This window comes from Branchiostoma belcheri, unplaced genomic scaffold, assembly GCF_001625305.1.
Source record: "Branchiostoma belcheri isolate BF01 breed outbred unplaced genomic scaffold, Haploidv18h27 scaffold52, whole genome shotgun sequence".
NCBI classification, from domain to species: domain Eukaryota; kingdom Metazoa; phylum Chordata; class Leptocardii; order Amphioxiformes; family Branchiostomatidae; genus Branchiostoma; species Branchiostoma belcheri.
Window position 1 is genome coordinate 2,073,317 of NW_017804154.1, and position 9,146 is coordinate 2,082,462.

The 9,146-nt window shown below is 43.7% G+C and overlaps 2 protein-coding genes across 4 annotated transcripts in view; one reads left to right on the top strand and one right to left on the bottom strand.

Annotated features, from left to right (window-relative positions):
• The window catches only part of LOC109480740 (3-hydroxy-3-methylglutaryl-coenzyme A reductase-like), a 14,375-nt gene extending 6,027 nt beyond the window's left edge, over positions 1-8,348 (bottom strand). The window contains exons 1-17 of one of the 3 annotated variants that reach the window (XM_019783017.1): positions 6,893-7,083; positions 6,117-6,296; positions 5,631-5,742; positions 5,045-5,323; positions 4,695-4,801; positions 4,419-4,541; positions 3,972-4,150; positions 3,564-3,802; positions 3,276-3,436; positions 2,819-3,010; positions 2,411-2,569; positions 2,054-2,211; positions 1,795-1,900; positions 1,420-1,590; positions 1,063-1,203; positions 676-834; positions 203-357 (exon numbers count right to left, since the gene is read on the bottom strand). In XM_019783017.1, coding sequence (XP_019638576.1) covers positions 203-357; positions 676-834; positions 1,063-1,203; positions 1,420-1,590; positions 1,795-1,900; positions 2,054-2,211; positions 2,411-2,569; positions 2,819-3,010; positions 3,276-3,436; positions 3,564-3,802; positions 3,972-4,150; positions 4,419-4,541; positions 4,695-4,801; positions 5,045-5,323; positions 5,631-5,742; positions 6,117-6,296; positions 6,893-6,895 — 2,624 coding nt within the window. In that variant the 5' untranslated portion in view covers positions 6,896-7,083. Of the gene's footprint in view, positions 1-202; positions 358-675; positions 835-1,062; positions 1,204-1,419; positions 1,591-1,794; positions 1,901-2,053; positions 2,212-2,410; positions 2,570-2,818; positions 3,011-3,275; positions 3,437-3,563; positions 3,803-3,971; positions 4,151-4,418; positions 4,542-4,694; positions 4,802-5,044; positions 5,324-5,630; positions 5,743-6,116; positions 6,297-6,892; positions 7,084-8,189 lie in introns of those variants that run through there. The other 2 variants (XM_019783018.1, XM_019783016.1) reach the window with 2 other exon arrangements.
• Positions 8,349-8,350: 2 nt separating this feature from the next.
• The window catches only part of LOC109480743 (probable gluconokinase), a 4,331-nt gene continuing 3,535 nt past the window's right edge, over positions 8,351-9,146 (top strand). The window contains exon 1 of the mRNA XM_019783021.1: positions 8,351-8,498. Coding sequence (XP_019638580.1) covers positions 8,353-8,498 — 146 coding nt within the window. The 5' untranslated portion in view covers positions 8,351-8,352. The remainder of the gene's footprint in view (positions 8,499-9,146) is intronic.

A 9,146-nucleotide genomic window follows, 5' to 3' on the forward strand; every position in this document is an offset into this window, starting at 1 on the left:
ACTTTTAGTTGCTTCTGGAGCCATGTTGAGCCTCGACCTGCAAGATGAATGAAAAGATTAATTATAGCACGAAATATAGCCAGGAATGGTTTAATTTTAGAATAAGTTGAAGGTGTAGAGACAAGCTACATGTAGTGCATCAATACAACATTTAATCCCCCAAAGTTAGAAGAACAGCAGTGCGCACGGTTACTGTCCTGACCTGTTGTGTCTGAGGTGACTGCGGACCAGGTGACCAGCTGCCAGGGCAGACATCAGGGACAGCTCACCAGCCATGACGGTTGAACACACCACCTGAGCCAGCTGTCTGGCATTCATGCCTGGCTCCGAGTCGTGGGAGCCGTCAATACCCATCATCTGTGGAAATACGTGGGAACAGGGGCTGTCAGCATGGACTAGATGATCACAAGTAAAAATATTTACAATTTGTGGAGAACTCCAATTACAAAGGAATCATCCTATTTTCTTTCTGCTTTCCCACAGCTAAATGTGCCTTTGTTACAGTTAATTTGTTACTGTGTGCGCATCAGCCTGCCCTACTAGTAACTACAATTCTTACAATGTACAGATGAGTGAATCCAAACTATCGGTATATACTAAGTACTATCTGCAGGCTCTAACTTCTAAGTCCAGATATAAAAGTCCCTCTACAATGATAAAGTGAAAAAGTTGTACCTTGAGACAGGCCCTCTGTGGTGGCAGGACAGTCCCCCCTCCCACAGTGCCCACCTCCAGGGAAGGCATGGTGCAGCTGATGTACAGGTCCTCTCCATCCTCTCCTGTGGCCTCCATCAGGGTCATACAGTTGGAGCTCGCCACAACCTGGGCAGCATCCTAAAAAGGACAATTTCAAAAAGAAAATGTTGAAAATCATGAAATCCAATAATGGACTAAATCTGTAGAACAGTCATGATTGAAACTCATGAAATCCATTAATGGACTAAATCTGTAGAACACTTCATAGAAATAAAAGCTCTTCCAGGCAGAACAAACGAGTGAGTCAAAACATACTATATACTAATAGCTCATGTCAGACTAGAGCATCAGAATGACAGAACCCACCTGTCCTGTGGCTATAAAGATGGCAGCTACAATGTTGGCAGCGTGTGCGTTAAACCCTCCAATACTCCCCGCCATGGACGACCCAATCAGGTTCTTACTGATGTTCAGGTCCACCAGGGCAGACACAGAGGTCTTCAGAATCTGCATGGCAGACAAAATGAACTGTCAGGAACAGAGCAGGTTTCCTCTACAAGAACAAACAGACTGACTGACAAAAATCCACAGCCCTTTTCTCTTGGTAGAATTTTGTACAAAAAAGTTTAAATTCTTCATCACTTTCTACACGTATCTGAAATACCTTTCAGCACACTGGCAATTTTAAAACATGTCTAATTACAAGCAGATATGAATCCTCACCTTCTTGACCTCCTCCCCCTTGATGACAGCCTCTGCCACTACAGACTTGCCCCTCCCCTCCAGCCAGTTGATAGCCGTGGCCTTCTTATCTGTGCAGTAGTTCCCGCTCAGACTCAACAGCTCCATGTCAGGGAAGAACTCCTCCAGCTTTTTCAGAGCCTGCTCCGTCCCCTGTAACATAGAGACCAGCTTTACCTCTTTTGCCTCACACTTAAGTCTGTAGATAGAGTACTCTAACAATCATGTTAACAGTGGTAAGAGTTTTTATCATTCTTTGTACGTAAAACAGCTCTTGTGTAAAGTGTGAAGAACATCATACTGAAAAATGTCTGAAGAAAGGACAAGATATGGAAAGAAGAATTACACAGTAGGTACCTTGGAGAGCATGTTCATGCCCATGGCATCTCCAGTGATGGCCTTGAACCTGATGTAGACATGTCGTCCTGCCACAGCTGACATGATGCTGTCTAACCTGCAGAACCTGTGGGAGGGAAGTCTGATCAGCACATGTGGAGTCTATACAAACAACACAGAATCAAACAGAAGATGTGCCAAAACAGCGGAAGCTGAGCAACTAATCATCATAGCCCGTACTGAACGAGTGATCTAGGCACCAGAGTTCCAAAAATATCACCTGCTTGTTGAGTTGAAAGCCTCTTTCAACAGGTCTATGTTGTCCAGGTCTCGTAGCCATATCTTCAGTGCACTGGCCTGGGCAGCACTGGGCATTCTGACCACTGGACCTCTGGTCATTCCATCACCAATTATGTAGCTCCTGGCTCCTCCTGACAACTACATGGGACAAAGACAGGTGATCTTTAGTTGTTCTGGCAAAAATAAGCTTTCACAGCATTTAAACAAATAGGAATGACAGTTGTGCTAAAGAAGGTGATTCAAGCACTGTAATACTGTATCATGACACACTGCCCCCTAGTGAAAAGGAACCATACTGCAGCTTACTCATGAAGTCAAACAATTTTATTTTCCTCACCTTAATGGCTCTGCAGCCACGGTTGGTGCTGGCGACCAGACAGCCCTCTGTTGTTGCCATGGGAACCTGATACTCCTTCCCGTCCAGCAGCAGGGGGCCGGCCACGCCCACCGGCACAGGCATGTAGCCAATCACGTTCTCACAGCACGCACCTGTCACCTGCAGGGAACAGCAACATGGCATCAGGCGGCACGCAGGTACAGAATATCTGTGTGCAGGACTTATCTACTACAATGTATCTGGATACATAATGTATAACTCTGTGTCATACACAATAGATTTCTTCCTGGCACAAATAATTACGTTACTTTTGCTTTGGCATGTATTCAGCACATGAAATCTAGCAGTATATATTGAATGAGAATTTTTGAGGAAGAAATATACAAACATACTAAATGTTGCACTTACAAATGAGTAGTCGTAGCTGGTATAGGGAAGTTTCTCCAGTGCCTCCTGTCTGTGCAGCTGTTCAGTCAGCATCTGTCTGCGGATGTCCACGCCCCTCTCAGCCGAGCCAAGCTTGCTCTCCAGCTTGTACCCAGGAATGTGCTTACTGCGAACGAGCTGCCGTACTTCCTCATCTGTCAGGGTGTCTGCTCCCTGAGGGTCAGTAGGAAAACAGGTTCAGTTATTGACATGGACATCAACTCTGTCAAGAAAAGGACACAGACTATCCAACAATACCTAACAGGACATAAAACCTTAACCTCTGTCAATCTACGGCACTAACTTGAACTAGTTACCTGTGAAGTTTATTCTGTTTCCATATACACTAACAATTTGATATTTGACTTTTCAAATAACTGCAACTATTAACCACTGCCATTTTGGTATGTGGAGAACACATGTAACATTACATCTTTACCTTGGTGTTAAGAATTTCTGCACATTCTTCAATAGACCTGGGGGGTCTGGGTGTGTCATCCATCTCCTCCTCTTCCTGCTCAGACTCCTCCGCTTCTGAATCAGCTGGAGACGTGACGTTGGATCCTCCCAGGAAAAAGGACGTCTTTGGCTCAGGGAAATCTAAAGAAGTAAACAGACACAAAATTTACATACACTCAATACATCTACAGTTCTGCAAAATGTCACTGCCTGTACATATGTACTGTCAAGTCGGCACATTAACAATCTTGGACATAACAGAACTCACCATCAGGATCTGTCTGTGTGCAGGTGGACAGACATGTGCTACTCTCAATAGAGATGACCTCCTCCTCCTCCTTCTCCATCTCCTGTACCCTGGAGGGTTCCTCCAGCCCTGACTTCCTCCTCTCCATGGCAGGCAGGGATGAGATGTTGTTCTCATTGTTCTCAAAGAAGATGTACTTGACAGACAGGATTAGGGCCAGGACCAGTGTCAGGACCTCATCATAGCTCATGGACAACCACCTGAAAAAGTAGAACGACCACAATAAGGACCACATTCTGTCTGTGTACTTAAAAATAATGTGTCAACTTGAATGAACGGCAAAAAATTTGTTAGTACAACGTAATTCAAAAAACCACATCATTCCTACTGCCATGCATCACAACTCTTTAAAAACCTGCGAAGACTTACGAGGTGAGGTAGAACTGCCAGAGAGGCATGTCAGGTTCCACTTTCTGCTGGGCTGTAGGTATGGCAGGGACACCTGCCCTACCCATCAGGCCCCCCAGCCCCACTGGGTCAGGAAGGCTTGTGTCCTTCTCAGATGGAACCAGCCAACTGTGGGCATGGACCAGGGCTAGTCCCAGGGCCTGGACAGGACAGACAAGATTGTTTCTTTCAGTCATACAGGATATTAAGACAGGAGAACTGTGAAGACACCGGTTACATGACATGTATACAACAAATCTACCATTTAGTTCCACATGCTATCTTCTAATCAATTCTGGAATATGCCTTGCATCTTGTTGAAGAGACTAAGGGCTCTAAGTTGGAGTTTTCAGGATGACAGACTAACACTGTACAGCTAAATAATGACTACAAAAGAGACAAGTGAAAACATAAGTAAGAGGTACTGACCATGATGAGCTTGACTCTCTGCACCACTGGGTTGGGTTTCTGTTCCTCCACCTCATCCAGGATGTTGTCAGCCAGCTGGTTCAGCTGCCACACAGGCGGGCCTTTACTCCGGTCCTGGGACAACTATAACAAACAACACTGGTCAGATAAGCAATGGACTTTTCTTCTTCACCATCTATTCACCTACTCATTCCAACAGCCACGGAATGCCAATTTTTACTAGGTTGACTACGATGTTACAGATTACACAGAAGATGGTGAGAAAGAATAACTTACTTCCAGTACTAGAGAGAGACACGCTGGGAAGAGCGTCATGAACACCACGTAGTTGGCCAGGATGGACAGGCAGCCAAAACAGCACATCATCTCCAGCTGCCGCACACCTACAGGGGAGGGGGGACATACATCAGCACTCCAGCTTACATCAATTATACACATGTACATCATTACACTGTCATCACAACTTCAGTACAGTTCAAGTTCACTGAGCACTGTAACCAGTTAGTAGTTTGTTGTTTCCATTTGCTTGTAATCAATATACTTATCCAAAACTGTATCAGTACAGTACAGACTCCAGTGGGCCAATGAAATATCAAGAAAAATGAGATGTTGATGTCATTTCCCACCTGACAATGTGCCAACTCCAATAACAAGAACCTCCACCAGCGCATCCAAGGTGAAGTTTGGTCCCAGGACGGCCATGCCTCGGGCGATGTTCTCACGAACCTCCAGCTGACTGGAGGAGCTGAGCGCAAACTTGGCGAGGGCCGAGGCCTTGGAGAGGTCGATGAGCAGCAGGAAGAAAGGCATGGCCTCGTTCAGACCTGTGATCTCCTTGTCCAGGAAGTGGATCACAGCACTGCTGAACACAAAACTGGAGAAGATGGTGAACACGCCGGCAATGCCTGGGGAGAGAGAGCAGAGAACAGGGTGATTAATCATTTACCAAAGTACAAACATACAAACCTTTGGATTGAGAGGTGTTTACATTATACTGGTAGTACGTGTGAGTCTTGGATAAAATCCAAATGCAGCATAGACACGGCCACAAAAAAGGCGGTCACAAAAAAGGAGGTCAAGGAAGCAGAGCTAGATGCAGGAAGACTTGATTGAAACAGACTTAAACTAATGCAGATACAAATCAAATCATTAATAAGCTATCGTAATTCCTGACTTGCATACATTTGGTTCGACTGACATTGCAGCACTTACCTAGGATGTACTTGGAGCCAAACTTCCTCAGGTTGCGGAATTGCATGTAGATGTAGATGACAGCAATACACCTGGTCAGGCTCATGATAATCACATCACTGCTTTTAATGTCCTGGGAGAACACAAAATATACCTGTCAACTAGGATATCTAACCGATTCATGACACATTTCATGAATTTGACATATCTACCAGAGCATTATTCATACCGAACCACCATCAGGCCACTTGTGCAAATACTAGTATCTTTAGCAGACTTGGACTTTTTCCAAGCATTAGCAGGCCTGCCAAACTACAGTATAGGCACTTTCCTGTAGATCTGATTTTGGAAAACAATGCTGTTGATGCACACTGTATAAACATGATTTGGAACACAAACAAATTCAGAAAATTTTTTTGGTCACTCAGCGGTTTCAGCCTCAAGTGGAAAGGGCCATAGGGGGTGTCAACGACTAACACAAATATACAGAGGAGCTGTAAGTCTGACCTCATCTACGTTACAGATGTAGTTCCAGCCGCAGACACGGTCGCTGTTGGTGATCATGTTCATGGAGAGCAGACATATCGTGGCCGTGATGGTTCCCACGATCACCTCCCAGGGGTGCGACACGCAGAAGCGCCCGTACGCCTTAAACAGCCCCGTCAGCATGGCCAGGTTACTCAGCACCTGGAACAAGGGTTTTTAAAAATGACTAGCTGAAGTCAAGCTACACAATTTGGAAACTGTAGTAACTAGGACATGGAACATTTCAAAATCTAACTGAAAACCTAGCAAACTAACAGTTTAAAGTACAAAGTCAAATCTTACATAGCAATTTACTTATCAGGTACCAAAAGTAAGGATATACAGGAGCTAAAAAAACATTCCACTAAAATTTGGACCATATCTTTTTACCAGAGTGTTGCTAGATTGGAAACTTAAACAGACTACCTGAAAACCTTATCAAACTACGAGCAGTAAGCAGTTGATAACATACTGTAGTTGTAAAAGTAAACTCTCAGATGTCTCCAGGTAAAGGTATAACTTAATCCCCCAAATCTACAATACAGTAATCAGCACAGAAAAGCCAGAAAAGAGATGATGCAATTTGGCTAGACTGAAGTCTCATGGAAAGAGATTTCTTTCCATGAGACTTCAGTCTAGCCCAATTGCATCATCCCTTTTCTGGCTTTTCTGTGCTGAGTAAAGCCAACATTAGAAATTCTATTCTAATTGTAGGGAAAACATTATTCTCATAAAAGGTCATAAAGAACTGAACATACCATACTTGACAGCCTCCTTCAGAAATTATATTCTACAAAGTTTTCTGGATATGTGACTCCTTAGGAGAGTTAGAAAAGCCTCAAGTGTGTGTCAAACCCCCAACCGGCTTCTTATATAAGACAGCGATAACCTAGATTGAATCTCACAGTCACACCCCCACCTGATCCCTCTTCTTGCCTGTGATTGGCAATCCCCAATCATCAGGTTCCAAACTGACCAATCACAGGCCAGAATGGGCTGAGGTGACATGCGAAGAGTTCAATTGTATGAACTAATTTAAATAAGTGATGAATTTGCTACTGTGGCACAGATAAAGGGACAGGTATACAGACATGTAGTCTGATAGCAATTATCATAACTAGCTGGGCTAACAAAAAACCTTGGCCTTTATCATTTTAACTGCAGTTTGAACTATGATCAATAGGGGGCACTGTGACCAAGTGGCTCTATCTCTCCTTTGAAACCTGATTACTATGTCGATTACCTTGATCCAGACTTAGACTTGTCTAGAAGATTCCAAACTTGTCTAGAAATGTTCACACTTCTTCCTCACCTTAAGGAATGGGCCTAACATGCAAAAAAATTCTGAAATGCCTTTCAAAACTTCAGGTTTCACTCTATAGTAACGAACAGCAAGGAGGTTTATATTAATAAATACTAACACAGTAACAGTACTAGTATATAACTGTATTGAATATGCACCTTGACGTTGTGGCCAAAATAAAGGTCTAGTGGTTCAGAGTTAAGTGTACTCTTGCAAATGATAAGTGAATCTTTACTGTACTTAACAACAATTTGGAATAAATATGCTTTAAAAAATGATGCCCTTGAAATTTGGGGAGTGAAACCAGTGTAATTTTCGACATTATTTTACATGAAATTAACAGAGCATGCACTGTCATATAATATATACATTAACAGTCAGTATTCCGTTATTTCCTGGCACAGAAGTATCTGGTGTAAAATCCGCCAGTATACATTGCACATTGTTTATAAAGTTATAACGTTAACTTTGTACAAGGCAAAAATTATATAATTTAGACAATTAGAGGGCAAGGTTTTGAAATATTCGTTGAAGGAGGGCAGGGGCTATGATAATTATTTGAACCAAACAACCTTATTTCTATGTTTAATCGTGCCTACATACAGCACCGGCGTGCAGTTTTCTACACCATAATCTGTCGAAACACTAACATACAAATCAAACGTCAGATTTTGTGTAACTTGTTACCCCCGCCCCTCCCCATCATACTTCCACCTTGCTTGGCAACGTGTGCTTTTTTCACCAGTACTTACCAATAAATAGTCTTGAAGCGGCGTAGACACGTTCCGATATATTAGATTAATCTTCGATACAGCACAAATGTCCTAAAAATTTCCCCAGACGGGCAGTTTGAGAGATTTTCTACCGTACGTGTTTGGTGGTTCGTCTGTCGTCTGTGTCATCATCCCAAACGTGATGGTGACGTCACGGATAATCCCAGCATGCTCTAGGCGCGTGGGGAAACCCGGAAGTGGAATGACCTCCCATCAGCTGTTGGCATGTGACGAACAGTTGCTTGCAGCTATGATCGTTGTGTTAATGGGCGTTTGTGGGTGTGGAAAGTGAGTAACATTCGCTGGTCGTAGATCTCTTCGTCTCCCTTGGCCCAGTCAAGTTATGTTAGATGCTTTCGGAGTTTCCTATATGGTCCCAACTCCCAACCTCATTAGTTGTATGGGGACCACTTTGGTTTGTTGAACTTTGATAACACAAGGGACTTGAATACCCAAGTGTATAATTAATGTCCTTGATATACCAGACTTCAGGTAGCAAATGTTTTTATTACAGGTTCGCGATAGCGGGAACCTGTTTTACGTTACCTCGATTTTATGGGCGCCGCCATTTTGTTTCCCGTCATGCAATGGGGCAGGCCAAAGTTGAGTGAAGTGCATTGTGGGACCTGTCACCGGGCCACAGTGTAAGGACGACGCCTAGCGGTATGTTTGGAAAGAGCAGTAACTGAAAGCCTACCTGGTTGTGCGTTCATTTTGGCAGGAGTGTATAGAGGCGATGGCTTTGGCGTAATATACGCTGATTGTGTTTAGGACTTGCAATTGAAGTTCAATGTAATTTTCTTCGCATGACGGGAAGGAAACATGGCGGACCTAAGGTTTTTTTTGATGATGAGATGATGAGGCTTTGGTATTAGTAGGGTGGTCTTGTGGATCTTGTCGGAGGCCGAAGCTAGGGACGACAGATTGTCCTCAAGT